Source organism: Bufo gargarizans, chromosome 2, assembly GCF_014858855.1.
Source record: "Bufo gargarizans isolate SCDJY-AF-19 chromosome 2, ASM1485885v1, whole genome shotgun sequence".
NCBI lineage: Eukaryota > Metazoa > Chordata > Amphibia > Anura > Bufonidae > Bufo > Bufo gargarizans.
In genome coordinates this window covers 628994408-629014560 of record NC_058081.1, presented here as the reverse complement: position 1 = coordinate 629014560, position 20153 = coordinate 628994408, and the positions used below count along the sequence as shown (strand labels likewise).

General features: G+C 42.0%; 1 protein-coding gene across 2 annotated transcripts in view; it reads right to left on the bottom strand.

The window, feature by feature from the left end:
• Positions 1-20153, bottom strand: part of PLEKHG5 (pleckstrin homology and RhoGEF domain containing G5) — a 283957-nt gene that overhangs the window by 7904 nt on the left and 255900 nt on the right. For both annotated transcript variants that reach the window (XM_044282134.1, XM_044282135.1), the window contains 10 exons: positions 9378-9554; positions 6041-6211; positions 4470-4565; positions 3755-3805; positions 2860-3009; positions 2422-2532; positions 1233-1382; positions 994-1131; positions 749-868; positions 315-447 (listed from right to left, as the gene is read on the bottom strand). In XM_044282134.1, the coding sequence (XP_044138069.1) occupies positions 315-447; positions 749-868; positions 994-1131; positions 1233-1382; positions 2422-2532; positions 2860-3009; positions 3755-3805; positions 4470-4565; positions 6041-6211; positions 9378-9554 (1297 nt within the window). The remainder of the gene's footprint in view (positions 1-314; positions 448-748; positions 869-993; positions 1132-1232; positions 1383-2421; positions 2533-2859; positions 3010-3754; positions 3806-4469; positions 4566-6040; positions 6212-9377; positions 9555-20153) is intronic.

The following is a 20153-nucleotide window of genomic DNA, read 5'->3' as shown; positions in this document are numbered from 1 at the left end:
TATAACCTGACCTGTATTTATTTACAGCCATTACAGGTTATTTCCCCTCCATTTAATGTGCATGGTAGACAAACAATAGTCAGCGCATCCACACTGAGTTAATATTTACCTTTTCCCTGGCAACACATCTGCTTTACAGCATGCAAACAAAAGCTTCAGACCCAAAGAAGACGGACATGCAAATACTATTAACCACCAGCAACAAAAAGCAGCGGCTGAGTTATCAAGCATGGTACAATATACAGAAAAGGAATGGATTGAGGGTGCGCCTACACCATCTAGTGTTCAAAAATAATACTGCAATAATTATTCACCTGTGTCTTTAAGTTCTCTACAGACGATCTTGTCCACCAGTAACGGCTGTCGAATAACTTTGGTTCTCTCTGCTTTCTTAACTGGTTTTGTGATGAGGAAAATATCCGTAAACAGGAAGCAGTAAACATCCATCTGTAAGTAAAAACACATTTGGTTGATTTGTCATGGTCAGATCATTAGAATTCATAATTACCAGAACCATTGGCAACTAATAAGGAGATAGTAACCAGAGGGAAAGTCGGTAATGGTGGGAGAAACATAACAATCCCTTGACCCATTTATCCCAGGATGCTGGAGAGTGAAGGCATTAACCAAAACCAGCAGGGGGCGCCATTTTTTCTATTCTCTTGCCATTTTGCCATTCTCGTTGGACACCCCTTTTAATCGATTAGTATGGCTATCATGTATAGATTTTAGAGTGTAAGCTCTGCACCTTGCTGTCTTTCCCTTCTTTCATTTTGAGGCTTCCTTCCAGCAGAAGTTGTCGGGTATCATTGAGGGATGTTCCAATCATGGGCGCCGTCAAATCTAACTTACAGAATTCCTTTAATATCTAACATTGAAAAATATGAAATATTAGTTAGATTAATAATATAAAATAACATAAAGGACAAATAAAAGGGGCTGGTGCCCATGGCAATGGGGCATATACCGTGGGCGACATCACTCATTTCTCACCTTATCTACTTCATCAGAACTGCTCTCCACGGCTTCGTATGAGTCAATGCGACTGGTGATGGCCACCAGCCGCTGCTGATCCTGCCGCTGGCGCATTCGGGAGTTGACATGATTGATGAAACGCTCCACTGAGTTTATCTATAGTACGACATAACACCTCATTTTAGACCTCAATATACTGTATACTACTGCCAATGAGATGGAAATACTCATCATCGGATCTGAGGCACATAACGTACCATAGTGATGATGGACTCTCTGATCTGATGGTCGTCCGTTTTCTTTAGGATTGACTTGAGCAGCAGGGGGTACTTGGTGAGACGTTGATGTGGCTTCACCAGCATGTCGCTCAGCTTCAAACGGTTGCACTGCTTGTGTTTCTCGGCCCACTGCAAATACAAAACCCATCACCATAAGGCCTCATGCACACGACCGTAGTTTTGGTCCGCATCCGATATACATTTTTTGCGTATTGGATGCAGACCCATTCATTTCAATGGGACCACAAAAGATGTGGACAGCACACTGCGTCCTGTCCGCATCCATATGTCCGTTCAGCGGCCACGCAAAAAATAAAGAACATGTCTTATTCTTGTCCCTTTTGCGGCGCATGCAGAAGGGGAAAAGGCGGGATGCATGCAGCCCGTATCCATGTTTTGTGGATCTGCAATTTGCGGACAGCAAAAATGGATGTGGCCGTGTACATGCGGCCTTATAGGAGGTTCTGATCTATGGAAAACTGTTAGAAGGTTCCCTTGACACTCACCATATTACAATGTGTCCTCTCCAGCTAAACCCCAGGTCTGGGAGGAGATGTGGCAGCGCCACCATAGGATAAAACAAGCATTACACTGTGCCCAGTCACCTCAATGTGTGGTGTACAGGCAAAAACACATTAGGGAGAGATGGATCAAAACTGGTGTAAAGTAAAACTGTCTCAGTTGCCCATAGCAACCAATCAGATTGCACCTTTCATTTTCCAAAGGAGCTGTGAAAAATAAAAGGTAGAATCTGATTGGTTGTTATGGGTAACTAAGCCAGTTCTACTTTACAACAATTTTGATAAATCTCCCCTAATTTTTATTTGCTCTGACTTAACCTCCGGCATTCCAGCCATGGTAAAACTACAACTTCCAAGGTGCACACTTGCTTGGCTGTTCTCAGAACTCCATAGAAATGAATGCTGGGAGTCAGAGTTTCCCCACAGCTGGAGTGCCATCACTTTACTGTCATCCTAATTTACATCTAGCGGTTAATAACCCACCCTTGTCCTGCTCACACAGCTATATGTGACATTCGGCCTAAAGTGCATTACCGGAGAGAGATTTGTGGTGTTGATGTGTTTACCTCAGGATTGGATTGTAGCAAACCGTCAGCTGTGAGAAGTATTCGAAAAAAATGTTCTTCTAACAGGATATAAAAACTCACCGTCACATACGCCCGAAATAATTCATTGTCCCGATGCAGATTTCTCATATATTCCATACATCCCTCCTCTTCCATACAATATCTGATGTACGGCTTAAAAAGAGACTCAAACTGCAGGAAGAATCAGAAGAAATCATATTAGAGGTTAAAAGGAACAAATGTTTCCTCCTAGCTCCTCCCTTGCACCCTGCCAAAACATTTAACATCTAGGGCACCCCAATCACCACCAGGCAGGGGCCCCAAGACTAGGAGGTGCTCCGAGGGAAGAAAGGGTGCGCCTTCCAATCACTGCACGGCCCTGGGAAGGGCCAGAGGGGGATATTACTACTAACACCCTGAGGACCAAAATGACTACTCCCATCCTCCACCCCTTCTTCCGGGCTGGCTGCACTGACACCATTTACAGTATTATATGGTGACACTATTTATTTAAATTACCATTTTGAATCCTTTCTGGAAGTCCATGGGGTTCAGCAGACTTTTGATTTTCCTAGTCTTCTCCAGAACAGGCACCATGACATTGGCCCAGAGAGTTCGATGAAGCTGAATGATCTCCTGCACGTTACTGAACAGCTTGTCTGGTTCCACCTGACACAAACAGGGATAGAATAATAGAAATGAGCTTGAAACGCGCTTTATGGGACAGCGTATGACTTGGGGAAGGGGTGGGCGATCATTTGAAAGAGCTGTAGAATCACAGTTACGGTCAGGGTTGCCTGATCTGTTTGGCTCAGTTTTGTCAAGAGGACAGCAAATCGCTGCAGGCAGCGTTTTGGTGTCCGCCTCCAGAGCGGAATGGAGACTGATCGGAGGCAAACTGATGCATTCTGAGCGGATCCTTTCCATTCAGAATGCATTAGGGCAAAACTGATCCGTTTAGGACCGCTTGTGAGAGCCCATCACGGATCTCACAAACGGAAAGCCAAAACGCGAGTGTGAAAGTAGCCCAAAACGATAATGAATGATAAAGATGATAAGTAATAAATGCCTATAGCTCAATATACTGATAAGAACTCGTTACCAGCATTTTATGTGAGCTGTAAAATGATTATAATTACCACCAAAATAATCTAGTCAAGCATCAAAAGCATAAAAAAAAATCACGGACACGTCTATTATTTTTCCTGGACACAGGAAAAAAGTCGCCTATTTTCTCGGACTGTCAAGAAATTTCTGGACAGTCGGCAACCCTGGTCACGGCAATGATTACCTATGTGAAGAAGTTAGTCACAAGACCGCATGCAATTCTTTTTCCTCAGAAGTAACTGTGCGCCATATGCAATACATGTAAAACATCAATAACTACACTAATCATGAATGTCTTCAGTCTTACCTCGCACAGTAATCCGGATTCCTGTAGATTGAGTAGACAGCACAGGAACAGCTGTAAGTACAAGATGTGTGAGATGTAAGCTTTTTTGGTACCATATTATATACACATACAATAAGTTATGATCTATATACTGTATGTGTACATGTATGTTATATGTGTAGGGGTATACTATAAGTGTATGGGATAAATGACACCTTCTGGACAGGTATGGTGTAGTATTTGTACAATATACCGTAGGTATGTATGTTTAGAATTTTCTCTCTCTTAGTATATGAATGTATTTATTTGTAATGTATATTGTATTATTAGATTATCATGTGTATCTCTGTGTGTATGTATAGGGAAACGTATATGTTCATTTGTATATGTAGAGTATATATGTATATAGTTATAGTATGTAGGACATGTATATTATGTACTGTATAAGTACTATTGGGATAATTTATCAAACTGGTGTAAAGTAGAACTGGCTTAGTTGCCATAGCAATGAATTAGATTCCACCTTTCATTTTTAGGACACCTCCTTTCTACTTTACACCAGTTTGTATATTAGCATTGTACACATGAGGGTATACTATATGTACTGCATGTATATCTGTATGGTATATGTACTGTATGTATAGGGGCATAGTATGTGTCTAGTATTTATACAGTATATTATGTCTAGGCGTATTAATGTGTGTACATGGGAGAAATGAGATCTCTATCTACTCACATCTGTTATGACCTTCAGTTTCTTGATGTATGTGGCTTCGGTGTGGATCAGCTCCCATATGGCCTCCTGCTGGTGACACTGGCGTCTTGATAAAGTCTGCAGGAACACAGAACAATGGTCAGCATGATGTTCGGTGTAAGCAGAACCAAAGGCTACAAATCACCTCTAGAGCCTAGACCAGCAGATCGGGCCCCACCACCAAAGCCCTACAGCTATGTGAGCCTCCCCTCGGTTCACATGGTTCTTTTATATTCATTTCTAAAGAACCATTGTGAGATGGTGCCATCCGTTCAGACTCTGGTTTATGACCCAAGGGTGGAATAATACAGGGGATAGAGCTCCAACACCCAGTAATGCAAGAGTTTTTTCAGGTCTTTTTTGTTCAAAGATGGTCATCTGGAGCCACTCATCAATATCTCGAGTCAAGAGGAAAGGTAAGGAAGGACTCATCTGGATTATCTGACAAGACCACAGGTTTGGAGGACATTGTGATCTCTGCCACGTTCAGCTCAGGGATCACTGCTCATACTTTCATCACCCATTCTGTGTACCATGTCCATATAAAGCTGGCTCCACCAACATATGGTGCCTCATGGAGACACAATATGGTGACATATTTGCCATGTGCTTGAGACCTTATGGAAGAAAGGTTTCAAGTCTCAACCCCTGAACATAATTAAAGGGGTATTACAATTTCAAAGGTTATTCATTACATAAAGACAAGCTATATGAGGTTCCAATCTACAGTACTCTTCTGTATCAATCTCTCATGATTTTCAAGATCTCTGCTTTCAAGAGGAACCTCCACTGTTTACTTCCGGTGAATAAATCTGTCCTGTCATGTGTTGATCACGCAGCTCATTACAAGACATAGCTCCGATTCATTCATTTGTGTGATTATCACATGACAGATCTTTACAATGAGGTTCCTATGGAATGACAGAAAGCAGAGATCTTGAAAACCATGAAGAATTGATACAACTTTTTTAATTAAGCAATCAACCAACCTTTATTTGCTGAAAGCATAATATTAATCGGGCCTCTTATTATTACAGCATTAGGCCTCATGCACATGACTGTATGTATTTTGCAGTCTGCAAATTAAGGATCTGCACAATATGGACACAGTCTGTGTTGCATTTAGATTTTTTGCCGAACCACTGACTTCAATGTACACATGGTCTGCATTTTGCGGCCAAGTATAGGACATGTTCGATCTTTTTGCAGAACAAACATATGGATGAGAAAAGCACACGGATCAAATAAAATATGTTGGCAAAATGCAGACTACGAACTCTACGAAGGTCTGATAATAAATGTGGATGGGATATGGACCACATCTGTATTTTGTGGATTCGCAAAACAGATACGGGTGTGTGCATGAGGCCTCATTAAGTAGTATACTAGTAATTATACATTTCTATGATACTGATATATTCTATGATAAAACCTATTACTAACAAAACAAATGATTTATTCGGATGTGACATCGCTGAGCCAAGAGAAACTATCTGCCCCATGCCTCGGTAATGTCATCATCTTTCCCAATAGGTTCCTTCTTAGTATTTTACCTCGGGAACATCAATGATTTCCTGCCAGCTGTCTTCCAGGCTGAGATTTGTGTCATCTTCCTCCTCCTCCCAAGAATCCTGATCGAAGCACAACTGTTGTGGAAGTTTGGGAAGTCCGAACATGCTGTACGAGTGCAGTTTGCTCTCCAATTGTTCCATCTTATCGATCTCCTATAGAAAGGACATAAAGTATTCATACTGGTCAGTATAGAAGAGGCGTAGAATAAAATCAGGCCAGCGTATTCCAGGGATCATGAGGTTAAACATATGTCCCAGGATATAACAAAGGCAGAAGATACCAGGATTGCCCCCAAGTCATTTGAATCTCCCTCCGCTCGTGCTCCTGGCAGCTGGTGGCATATAAATTACAATTAAGAAGTCGACCGTATCTTATATATGGAAGGTCTGAGTACCCGCTCTCCAGACTGCTGCTAATGTATGTAAATGAGATGCCAATGAGATTAGCAGGGGGTCGTGACACTTTAGAACCAAGAAGATTCCCTTCTTTGTTTGACCGTTACTGTGGCTCGTGCTTGGACACTTGGCAAAGCCCATGAGGTTTTAATTGAAAGACCACAGCTGGTAGGAATGGGTGAGGGTGGGGCACTAAGTGAGCCTCAGACAATTGGAGCTATCTGTACAACTCACAAATATTGACAGGGCAACATGATCCTAAAAAGCATGCGGCCAGCCAAGTAATAAAATAGGCATCTATCTCCGGGGTCTGCGGGCATAATAGCATTACTGAGACTGGAGCTTTGTTTTCTTTATTGGCGTTGATCAGTATGGAAAGTATACAGGGGCCACAGATAATTCTAAATACGTACAGGTCCAGGCCTACTAATAACAAAAGAATAAAATAAAAATGCTACATTGATTTAAGGATGTATTTATCTATCTTTTTATCATCTATCAATCTATCTATCTAATGTATCTCATATCTATCATCTATCCATCTCATATCTATCCATCTCATATCTATCCATCTCATATCTATCCATCTCATATCTATCCATCTCATATCTATCCATCTCTCTATCTATCTATATCTATCTATCTATCTATCTATCTATCTATCTCATATCTATCTATCTATCTATCTATCACAAAATAATTCTGCAGCACTCCCAATAGCAATTCAAATATGTTGTCTTTTATTCACCAGAGACCGCAACATCTCAGTGCTCTTATTGGAACTTTCTAAAGCCCAGTAATAGGACTGAAACGTGGTGGTCTCGTGACTTAGGCTGGGTTCACATCACGTTTTTCCCATCCATTTACCATATAGAAAAAACGTATACGTTAAACGTCAGACTGATGCCATACAGTGCAGCTGTTAACCATACAGTTGCATTGTAAAAATTAAAAAAAAGTATACTTTTTTTTTGCCAGACTGTGCAGGATACAAGAACGTGAAGTGCTGTGTTTTTGTATCCTTTTTTTCCTAACGTATATGTCAAAGGAGGCATAAACCGTCATGTGAAACCACCCTAAAGAACAACATATCCGAACTGCTATTGGGAGCGATGCCGAATTTTTTGTTGTATTGTCTTGGATTAAAGGTCATATCAATGGCTGCTGGCACACCGCTACTCAAATTGTTCTTGTGCTGATTGGATTTGGAACTATCTATGTCTGTCTATACCCTATGTTCCCCTATCCGTATGTCAGTCTATCTGTATGTCCGTCTATCCGTATGTCGCTCTATCCGTATGTCGCTCTATCCGTCTATCCCTATTGTCTGTGGAAGGATGATCTGATGTGTATTCCTGTGAAAAACCCTGCTCCTCATTATGAAAATCCCTCTTCTCTTTTGTCTGCTATATGGCGTTCTGGAATGATACTCTGTGTTTTCAAGAGTGTGAAAACCTGATTGCATAAAATAACACATTTGCAGCTTAAATGCTTAGGCAGGTGGGAGGAGAGGACTTCTCCTTGCATACAGGTTGTGGGATGGGTGACAGACTCATTTACGCCTCGCAGGTCATTCACACTTACATAAGACACAAACAGCAAACATGTATTTGCTTAACCGCCAGACATGAATAAGGTCGGGCCCGTGTGCCTTGGATGTTCTGAAGAACCAAACTTAGAAGATCATAGTGTTCTATGCACACCATGGATCAGTGTTGTAAACAGCCGTTACCCCCCAAAAATCTATGGGCCCGTACTCTAGCTCTGCGTACCTCTAATTTCATATCATGTTATATTTCTCTGCATGGCGCATTGTGGAGGGATGCTTCTACGAGAGAATACTGTGCGGTACGGAGCTACCATATGTCAGCACATAGAGGGGCTGCAGGTGTGTAATAGTGTGCGTCATACAGGGCCAGTGTGCACAGCTTTGCCATAAGATATGTCAGATTCTGCTTTGTGAGACATAATCAGCTCTGCTTCATCTGTATATTTTGTGTGTTCATATAAATTGTATATTCTCCTAAAAACAGTCACTTATATAAACAGTGACTGTGTACACAGGGAATGTGATAAATCTATCCAGGTGCCCACATTAGGGTGTGACTGCGCATGCTGGGACTTGTAGTTCTGAAGCAGCTGGTGACCCACATGTTGTCTATCACCCAGAGCAAATGCTGTGAGCTAAAGAAAACATGGGAATGTTTGCTCTACATGACAGCCCCTCAGAAAGCTGTATGAAGCGTCTGGATACCTGACCCCGACTGGTTTCACTTGAAACTTGCCCTTGTCACAACGTGTCTAATACTGATTCATTGACTCTTTTTCTATTTCAGTCTATTAGCAATCAGCAACCTGATGGTCCAATGCACTGGCACAATCTCCATTCACGTGGTAGCACACCAATGGGCGGCACTTTACCATTAGTCAGATGCTGAATGCTCGTTAGATGAGAGATGAAACATAGAACAGATAATGCAGATATGCCATTGGTAGATAGATAAGGTAGACAGATAGGAAAATAGATAGATAGATAGAAAGATAGATAGATAGAATGATAAATTCCACGGCACATCCAAAAAAACGTGAGTTTTATTCACCAGAAATACAGCAAAGTTTCAATCCACTCAGTGGGATCTTTCTCAAGCAATCACCATTGCTTGAGAAAGATCCCACTGAGTGGATTGAAACGTTTCTGTATTTCTGGTGAATAAAACTCACGTTTTTTTGGATGTGCCGTGGAATTTATAATATTATGTAAGTAAGGTGGGTGGATCGCCCCCACAGCCGCTGGCACCCTGCCACATTACTTCCCTTTTGCTGTGCTGCCCTTGTTTTTTATATATTGATTAGATAGATAGATAGATAGATAGATAAAAGCACTATATTGCATACATAATAACAAAAATCTAACAAACATCACCTTTCCAAATGGCCCGGTAGTACCAGTTCCAAAGAAGCCGCTAAATCTACTGGCAGCTCTGTTCTTCCAGGTGTCGTTGTTCGGCAGTGAGAAGCTGGAATTCTGGAGAGGCTCTTGCAAGGGAATACTGGCATCCCCAAGGAATTCATTCATATTCTTTCTTCTTCTCCCTGGAGCCTGAGCAAAAAAGGAGAACAAAAAACAATATTATTCTCCGAGGCTGACGCTATCATCACTATATACAAGAAAAATAGAACATTTCCAATTCTTCTCTCGTTTTGCGGACAAGAATAGGCATTTCTATTATGGGCAAATTGCGGAACGGACACGGGCAGCATCCGTGTTTTGTGGATCTGCAATTTGCGGACCGCCATACAAGGCGTGGTCGTGTGCAAGAGCCCTAACTGTACCAGCTGACAATTAACAATAGAAAGTATAATAAAATGATAACATAACAAATGATAAATAACAATGTAAAACAATGTAAAATTGAAAAAAAAATAATGTAACGGCCGCATAGTATTTATATTCTTATTAATACTAATTATTATTCTAGGGATACATGCAGGTTATATAAATCTGAAAGATAACAATAGTAATAGAAATAGTAGTCATTTTCTAACATCAATCCATAATAAACAGGCCACTAAGCCCAAACCCCCTGGACGCATGTTAATGTCTATATTACACTTGGATCCCCAGTGTTTTGAACCAACTGAACACAGGACCATACAAGATCGGCTCAAGAGAACCTTTAGGGTCCCAGTCTTGTGGTCATAATACAAAAGTTAAAATGAGGCTTAATTTCGTCCACGTCAAAATGGTCAAATTTAATATCCACGCCAACCCTATTTACATTTCTGATCCGGAAGGCTGAGATATGGGGTGTATTTGGAGAACTGATATTGGCTTCTGCAGGGTTGAAGTATCAAAAATAATGTTGTACAACCATGACCTGGGGAAAGTAAAGGACCAGTGACCACCCAGTGTTGTAGGGTCCACTCAAACAGCACCTCATATCTCACCTTCCTAGACTTCTGTAACTACGAGGGGAATTAAGATCTCATAAGAAATGCTAACAATATTTCGCAACATTTTATTGAATTGCGCATATCTAACATCAATAGTCCAATAAAAATGTCTTTTGATAATAATAAGACTAGTAACAATACTTTAATACTAGTAATGAGGCATGAGCATATTATCATGGCTGCTGATACAAATAATAGTAATAATAATTCACATCTATTGATGATGATTGAGGAAAATGAATGGTTGTTCTTCCACCTCCTACCAGTCCTGCAGAATTATTCTCCTTACGAACAACCAAAACCCATAATCCAACAAGCACAATAAAAAGCCGCACATCCCTATGAAGAAGCACATACTCACCTCTACCTGGAAGGCCGTCTCCAATAACAGACTGAATACCATACTGCTTCATGTACAATGCTGCACAGCTGCCTCTAGCGCGGGGAATGAGCCAAACCTCCTCGCCTCCTCTCCCTTACCATGAATATCAAATCCCATATCTTACTGAGAGGAGGATGAAAGCCTTGTGTCAACACTCAGGCAGAGTCAATAGTCAATAAAGCAGATTGCATTGCTGCCCTGGGTATTACTGAAGTCATGGCAATCACATTCCTTGCTCCTTTCCCCTTCTTCTGGTTGGAAATTGGCACTGTAGCTTTAAGAGAAACAGGCAGCGCATATTTGCATGCAGTGGGCAGGGAGGAGTGCGCCGCAGCCGGTGTCATGCCTGTGACTGTCTGCTAATGAGAACTGCTGCCGCCGTCACTTTAACCCTTTCCAGGGTGTGCTATGGACCATGGAATTAGTCATGTAGCAATGGTTTGGGGTGGTGGATAACGATATACCATGGATATATCTATCTATCTATCTAGGAAAAATCTCTCTAAAAGGTCAATGAGATAGGTCAAGGTACTAGGTCCTAGTACGTTGGACTTATCTCATTGAGGTAGGATGTGACTACCTAGTCACGTTATGTTTGAAATAGCAGAATTGTTTTATATTGACCCTAGGATACCTGTCAAAGTCCACTGAAAGTAAGATGCCCCCTAGTGGCATTATCATGGACCATTGCACACAGCACTGCCCCAGCATGGCCTGACAGATCTGTATTCCTGAGCTGTAGGCACTCAGTATGCTGAGGCATGAGTATTCTACCTCCTTAGGCCCTCTTGCAGCACAAACGGTTTAGTTTTGTGTTCCGTTTGTGGTCCGTATGCAGAACCATTCACTTCAATAGGTCCGCAAAAACAACGGAAGGTACTCCATAAGCATTCCATTTCCGTATTTCCGTTTCGTTCAAAGATAGAACATGTTCTATTATTGCTCGCAAATCACGTTGCGTGGCTCCATTCAAGTCAATGGTTCCGCCCAAAAAAACGGAATGCATCCGTATTTCTTCCGTATCCGTTCCGTTTTTGCCGAACCATTTATTGAAAATGTTATGCGCAGCCCAATTTTTTTATGTACTTACTGTTTAAACATTATTGTATGTTTCCGTTTGCTATCCGCAAAAAAACGGATCACAAACGGAAAAATGGAACGGCAAAATGGAACGGAAGCGGAAACACTACTGAAACAAAAAAAACTGAAAAACGGATCCGTTTAAAATGGACCGCAAAATACAGAAAAAGCTATACGGTTGTGTGCAAGAGGCCTTAATATAAGTGCCATATTACAGATCCTTCCAACACTAATCCGTAATACAACTGCACGCATAATCACTCTACTTAGGCTACGTGCACACGACCGTATGTGTTTTGCGGTTCGCAAATTGCAGATCCGGATGACGTCTGTATGGCATCTGTTTTTTTTGCGGATCCATTGTAACAATGCCTATCCTTGTCTGCAAAACGGACAAGAATAGGACATGTTATGTTTTTTTTGCGGGGCTATGGAACGGCCATACGGATGCGGACAGCACACGGTGTGCTGTCTGCATTTTTTGCGGACCCATTAAAATGAATGGGTCTGCATCCTATTTGCAAATACAACAGAATGGACACGGAAACAGGGCCGTTGTTATGGTCCGCATCCGGGCCGTAGTTTTGGCAGCTTGGATGCGGACCCATTCACTTCAATGGGGCCGCAAAAGATGCGGACAGCACTCTGTGTCCCCGCAAAAAAAATAAATAACCTGTCCTATTCTTGTCCGTTTTGCGGACAAGAATAGGCAGTTATATCAATGGCTGTCTGTGCCATTCCGCAAATTGCGGAACACACACGGACGCCATCCGTGTTTTGCGGATACGCAATTTGCGGACTGCAAAACACATACGGTCGTGTGCATGTAGCCTAACACAGACATATTACTCTATTCAACCATATCTGTTCTTTGTGAAGACCTGTGTGTCCTACTCTTTCGCAGGGGGGTTGTCACTCGGCTTTCACAGACCCCTGGTCAAATGTAAGTACATAACTTGGAAGTTTTTGCTTTCCAGAAACGCTGAAACGGTGGCCACAGGCTCGGACTGGCCCACAAGGGTACAGGGGAATCCCCCGGTGGGCCCCTGAGCAAGGTGGGCCCATAGTCTCTCACTCCCTGGCACATGACACATTAGACTTACTGCACTACATACATATATTCAATGTACAGCACCTCAACCAGCCTATGTTTATAAAAAAAAAAAACTTGTTAGATTATTTATTATATTTAAATGTATCCATACAGTGGGCCCCCAAAATAAAATTTACAGCTGGGCCCTAGGTACCCCAGTCCGACACTGGGTGGCCATACTGGTTCTCACCCACCAGATAAGAGAAGAAGATTATTACGGACTAGTGAGAGGTCTTCTGTTGAGATCTTTCCAGACTTGAGCCCAAATTCCATTGGAACTCCAAACATTCCAATGGGCTTCGACCTTCTCGAATGAGTCACTGGGATCCGTAAAAAAAAATACAAACAGAGGCCTTTCTGTTCATGTTTACTAAGACAATGATGTAACCTAAACCCAGACAACACACCGCCACCTTCACACATCCAGGACAAAGCACAAGCCTCAGCCTATAAATCCACATATATGTCCTGACGTAACACTCACATTTCTGGCTGATAGCTGCAGGCATAAAACACACGAATCACAACAACCATATACAAATTAGGCTACATGCACACAACCCTATGTGTTTTGCAGTCCGCAAATTGCGAATCCGTAAAAAAACAAACAACAGATGACATCCGTATGCCATCCGTTTTTTTTTGCGGATCCATTGTAACAATGCCTAAAATGGACAAGAATAGGACATGTTCTATTTTTTTTGCAGGGCTTCGGAACGGACATACTGATGTGGATAGCATGTGATGTGCTGTCCGCGTTTTTTGTGGACCCATTGAAATGAATGGGTCCGCATCCTATCCGCAAAAAAAACGGAACGGACATGGAAACAAACAACGTTTGCGTGCATGTAGCCTTATACAAATGTTACATGCCATTTTAGGTATTACTACTTTCCCTCATGCTACCAGACAAAACACAGCAGCGTGCTACGCTATTTAGCACCCCCATTTTTGGGGAATTCTGTGATGGAGGCTCCAACGCAGAAGTGAACACAACCTAAAAGCCCCCCCACACATTACTGTCAGTGAACCCACCACTTTCAACAGGGTTGGATGACAATCTATGTGTATGAGGAGCCCCTGATCCCCCCCCACCCCAACTGATGTAACTACAACATATCTGATTTCAATGACACGTTGCGATTTGTAGTTCCTCATATGGAGGTAATAAATTTTACAGGTAAGCCAGGTCAGCTTTTGCTATATATATATATATATATATATATAGAGAGAGAGAGAATCGGACAGCACTCCAAGACTTGAAAAAAGTAGAAATCTTTATTCACCCAAGTGAAAAATAATTGCAACGTTTCAGCTCACAATCGAGCCTTTCTCAAGCCTTGAGAAAGGCTCGATTGTGAGCTGAAACGTTGCAATTATTTTTCACATGGGTGAATAAAGATTTCTACTTTTTTCAAGTCTTGGAGTGCTGTCCGATTCTCTACATATATAAGAAGGTGAAAGCTCATTCCTTTGGACATAGCACCTGAGCCAACAGACTGGTGCCGCCAAATCTCTTTTTCTGCTATATATATATATATATATATATATATATATATATTACATAAAAATTGATTGTATTAAAGATATTGAATTCGGGCTACAAGAAAAAAAAAATTACAAAAAGTTTCCACTACAGAATAAATTCTGGGGTCAAAATAAGAAATAAGCAAAATTAAAACTAAAAATATAAAATAATAATAATATTACACCTAATAAAAGTATGACTCTTAAAAAGACAAAAATAAAATTAAAACAATCAACCCTACATTAAAGACTGAGCTGATGCTTACCTTAAGGTCATTTGTCGTCATCAAGACTTCGTCTATTACACAAAGCCGATCCCAACTCTTCCATTCTGAAATTCTACCCATGGTTGATTCCGAACTGATGGGCTTTTCCTTCATTTTATGAGTAGAGATCCAGAATTACGCCTATTTTCGCTTATTTAACCGTATAAAAGACTATTTAAATAAAAAAGTACAAAAATACTTGGCTGAGATCTGTGCTCTGGTCTTAGAGAACTGGTCACATATTAGTCTCGTGGAGAAGGGTCTTCTCACACTGGTCGAGTGGTAGAGCTGGACATCAGCACAGACTGTGATGGATGAGGATCTTGAGCAGGGGGAGATATAGGGCCAGGAGGAGTGACCAGTTAGACCTCATTTCCCTCCTGTCACCATTCAGCAAAGCAGATTTCATCAACTCATCAGTGGCTGACAAAGATGAAAGGAAGTCTGAGCTGTCAGTCTGGGACTCTAGCTGGCCTCTTGAGGAGCAGATCACACCTCAGTTCCTTTCAGTGGGTTGCAGTGATAAAGAGGTGCTAAGGTTGCAGACATTGTGGGCCAATGCAGCCTTTCTACGACAGGGTCATTATGCAAATTGGTTCATCAGGAGGATTGGAGACGTGAAAGAAAACAAAAACAAAACAATCAAAAAGAAAAACAAAAAATCTAAAAAGCAAAACAAGGTAAAAACTAAGGTTGAGCCCAATCAATACTCCTTAGCCAATACACAATTAAGGGTCTATATTTGCTTTATGACATACCAAGAGCCTTGAGAACAAGTCTTAGCATGACCTAAATGCATTAAGGTGGTTTCTGTAAACTGTTCTTAGACTGGCCATCCACTTTAGACAGTCAGCTGAACTACGTTGGGCCGACAGATATCTCACCCCAAACATTTACACCCTAGGACAAGCATACGTGTGTTCCTAATGGGGAGAGGAGAGAAAGCTACTGCTGGACACATCTGCCAGTGGCTTATCTCCCCCAAAATACAAGGATGGGGCATGGCAAAATGCAACAGCCCAATCTTTCTTTCCCCTGACATCTGCCGTTGTGGGGAAGTCAGGACAACGCCTTACATATTAGGTTGTTGACTGGAGCCGCCAAAATCGTCAGGTTCGTCCGACATTAATCGAATGTGTACGGTGGGCTTAAATAAGTATATAATACGTTTTGTAACTTTCTAATATTCTTTGGGAGAGATTTATCAAAACTGGTGTAAAGGAAAACAGGTTTATAAGATTCCACCTTTCATTATTCAGAGCTCCTTTGAAAATTGAAACGTGGAAACTGATGGATTGCTATGGCAACTAAACCTGTTTTCCTTTACTGCAGTTTTGATAAATCTTCCCCTTGTGTTTCAGTTCCTCAACATTTATCAGGGTTTCGCAGTTAGGGCTCATTCAGACGGCTGTATGTTGTCTGCAAAAATGCGGATCCGTTTTTTGCAGATTGGACCTAGCAGACCTATTCACTTCTATGGGGACCCTTTCTTCCATTCTACGGCTCCGCAAAACAAATTAAATTAAACATGTCCTATACTTGTCAGTGACAATCAGGATGTGGCCCCATTGAAGTTTATGGGTCTATGGGTTGAAGTGTATGCACTACAAATGCCACCTTACCACTATTCTGCGGGTCAGTACCATTACGGCAATACCAACTTAATAAATCTATGAAAAAACCTATAGCTTTTTCTATATTTCCATCTGCAGAGATTTGTGAGGTCTTATTTGCAGGGTGTAGTCAAGAATGGTCGGCACTCAGCCTCGTTGGACGCCCGCACGGGAAAGAAGAAAATCCACAACGTAATAAGAAAATCCCAGCGGGCGCTCGGTCTTTAGTTCATGTATCCTTTATTTCAACTGTAACAATGTATCAGTAACAATGACAATGGACGCGTTTCGTCCAGTCCAGCCTTAATCAACTTGATAAAGGCTGGACTGGCCGAAACGCGTCCATTGTCATAGTTACTGATACATTGTTACAGATTAAATAAAGGATACATGGACTAAAGACCGAGCGCCCGCTGGGATTTCCTTATTATTTGCAGGGTGAGCTGTAATTTTTATTAGTGCCATTTGGAGGTACATATTACTTTTTAATAACTTTTTATTTTGTTTTGAGAGGCAAGGTGACCCTAATACACAGATTTTGACATTTGGCTTTTTTGGATAGATACTTTTATATTTTACTTTTATATTATCTTCTATTGTATTCAGACATGCAATACCCATGATGTATATATTTTATTGTTTATTCTAAGATGTAAAATTGAAAATAGGGGGTAATTGGAATTTTAAAACATTTTTTATATTCTTTAAAACACCACTGAAGCCAGTCATTGGCTGGAGCAGCACACGTAACCATGTCCTAACCCTAGCCGGTAGAAAACAAGCTGGGGATCAGAAGATGGAGAAATGGGAGCCAGCGAGCAGGACCGGAGAGGCAGGAAGCAGGTAAGGGTACTTTCACACTTGCGTTTTTCTTTTCCGTCATTGAGTTCCGTCATAGGGGCTCTATACCGGAAAAGAACTGATCAGTTTTAGGCTACTTTCACACTGGCTGGGCTCCCATAAAACAGATCAGTTTTGCCCTAATGCATTCTGAATGGAAGAGGATCCGCTCAGAATGCATCAGTTTGCCTCCGTTCCATCTCCATTCCGCTTTGGAGACGGACACCAAAATGCTGCTTGGTGTCCGTCTGATGAAACTGAGCCAAACGGATCCGTCCTGGCACACAATGTAAGTCAATGGGGACGGATCTGTTTTCAATGACACAATCTGGCACAATAGAAAACGGATCCGTCCTCCATTGACTTTCAATGGTGTTCAAGACGGATCCATCTTGGCTATGTTAAAGATAATACAAACGGATCCGTTCTGAACGGATGCAGACGGTTATATTATCTGAACGGATCCGTCTGTGCAGATCCATGACGGATCCGCACCAAACGCGAGTGTGAAAGTAGCCTTATCCCCATGCATTCTGAATGGAGAGAAATCCGTTCAGGATGCATCAGGATGTCTTCAGTTCAGTCACTGAATGGCGTTTTGAACAGAGGAAATACTGCAGCATGCAGCGGTATTATCTCCGTCCAAAATTCTAGATCAGTTGCTTGAATGCCGGATCCGGCATTAATTTACATTGAAATGCATTAAAAATACCGCAATGCCGGATCTGTCCTTCCAGTCTGCGCATGCAGGTAAAAATGAAAATAGAAACTGATCCGTTTGTCCATATGACAAACGGAGAGATAGATCCGTTCTTGCAATGCATTTGTGAGACGGATCCGCATCCAGATCCATCTACAAATGCTGTCCGTTTGCATGCAGATTGATCACCGGCGACGGAACTGCTTGCTGGATCACTCTGCCGCAAGTGTGAAAGTAGCCTAAGGCCTAGTTCACACGAAACGTATGGCTTTTATAGTTTTTAGCAGTCCGTTTTTCACGGATCCGTTGTTCCGTTTTTCCGTTCTTCCATATGGCATATACAGTATACAGTAATTACATAGAAAAAATTGGGCTGGGCATAACATTTTCAATAGATGGTTCAGCAAAAACGGAACGGATACGGAAGACATACGGATGCATTTCCGTATGTGTACAGTTTTTTTTGCGGACCCATTGACTTGAATGGAGCCACGGAACGTGATTTGAGGGCAACAATAGGACATGTTCTATCTTTCAACAGAACGGAAAAACGGAAATGGAATGCTTACGGAACACATTCCGTTTTTAATGCGGAACCATTGACATGAATGGTTACGTATACGGACCCCAAAAAAACGGCCCGTACACTCGCAAAAAAAAAAAACGATCGTGTGAACTAGGCCTAAGTATGAATCTTTCAATAGGTGATGCAGGGCATAGGTCTTTTGGTAGAGTAAATGCCGCCAAATACACTCTCAATTCGCTGCATACTATCTATCTATGCTTATTACCCCTTTCCCATTGACTTCTATGGAAAAACACAATCATATCTGCTTCAAAGAAGTTTCATACCAGCTGCGGAATAAACCTTACTATGTGCACATGGTTGAGTTTTTTATATTGAAGTCCATAGGAAGCTGTTGAGGGTGTTTGGAATGTGGATTACACAGCGTCCATTTTTCGCTGCTGACTCAGTGGCAGACTTTGCCCATGTGAACATAGCCTTAGGCCTTAAAGGGGTATTCTAGAATTTTAATATTGATGCCCAGGATGGGACATCAATATCCGATTGTCGGGGGTCCAGCTACCCATAACCCCACTATCTCAGAGTAGCCCCAGCTCCAGAAGACTACCCTAGAACTACAGCGCTCCATCCACTGTGCAGTCGACAGAGCTGGATACTGAAGTGAATGGAAGCCACGCTGCACTGACACCGGACGGAGCTGCGTAGTTCTGGAGCCAACTTCCAGCTCCAGAGCTACTTTGAAGTAGCTGATGGGCAGGGGTATGGGCTGTCGGACCCCAGAGATCAGATATTGATGGCCTGTCCACAGCTGTTACATTTATCATATCTCAGCAGAATGTGCAGGAGAATTAGGGTCCTCCACCCAGGTCCCACTAGTGACTTGGCTGCATCCAGGTGGGTCAAGGATCCCCTGTTCTCCTGACAAGTGGGGGGACCAGGACCCCCACGCACCTATCAGACATGGCACATCCTCTGCCTGTCCCCTGTACTTGTATCTACTTGTATCACACTGATACAATCTACAAGTGGAATACACTGTAGCTCTTTTGTTGATTGCTGATGCATCTGATGTCTCAATTAGTACCTTCAATACAAACAATAATGAAAAGCTGCGCACAATATACACAACGGCCTCATACAATGACCCCCCTTGTGGGGAAATGAAATGAATCCAGTTAATGTTATCAGACACAGGCATCTATAGTTTCCTGGATGTGGATGAGCCCAAGGTACCTGTATGTCAGTGAATGGAGACTTCACACGTCTACTGATGGCTCATTGTGTCCCTCTATCAATGGTCAAAGGAACTAGCGCTTTATGAATATCCATTGCTGCATCCAAAACGTAATCTCGGCATCATTCACCTCTGCTGCTTTGCATCACAGCCTGCCTCTTTTGCCTAGTATTAACATATAATGCAAAGTACAGGACATTTCCCCATCGACATAAAAATCAGCAAATATCTGTCTGTCTTCAAAATCGTGCCCAGCCGGTTTCTGGGAAAGCTGGGTTATAATGAATAGGGGCATAGCTTTGGGAGATGCAATGGTACCAGCTGTACGCATAACCAATGTCTCTCTGTCATATAAGAAGACATCAGTATGGCACCCGGTAGGTGGGGTGCCCTGTGAAAGATTCTGCATTAGGGCTCAAGCGCCACCTCTGCCACCACTACAGGGGTTATTGCTCCTTTTCCCCAGCTCTCATATCGCTGTATA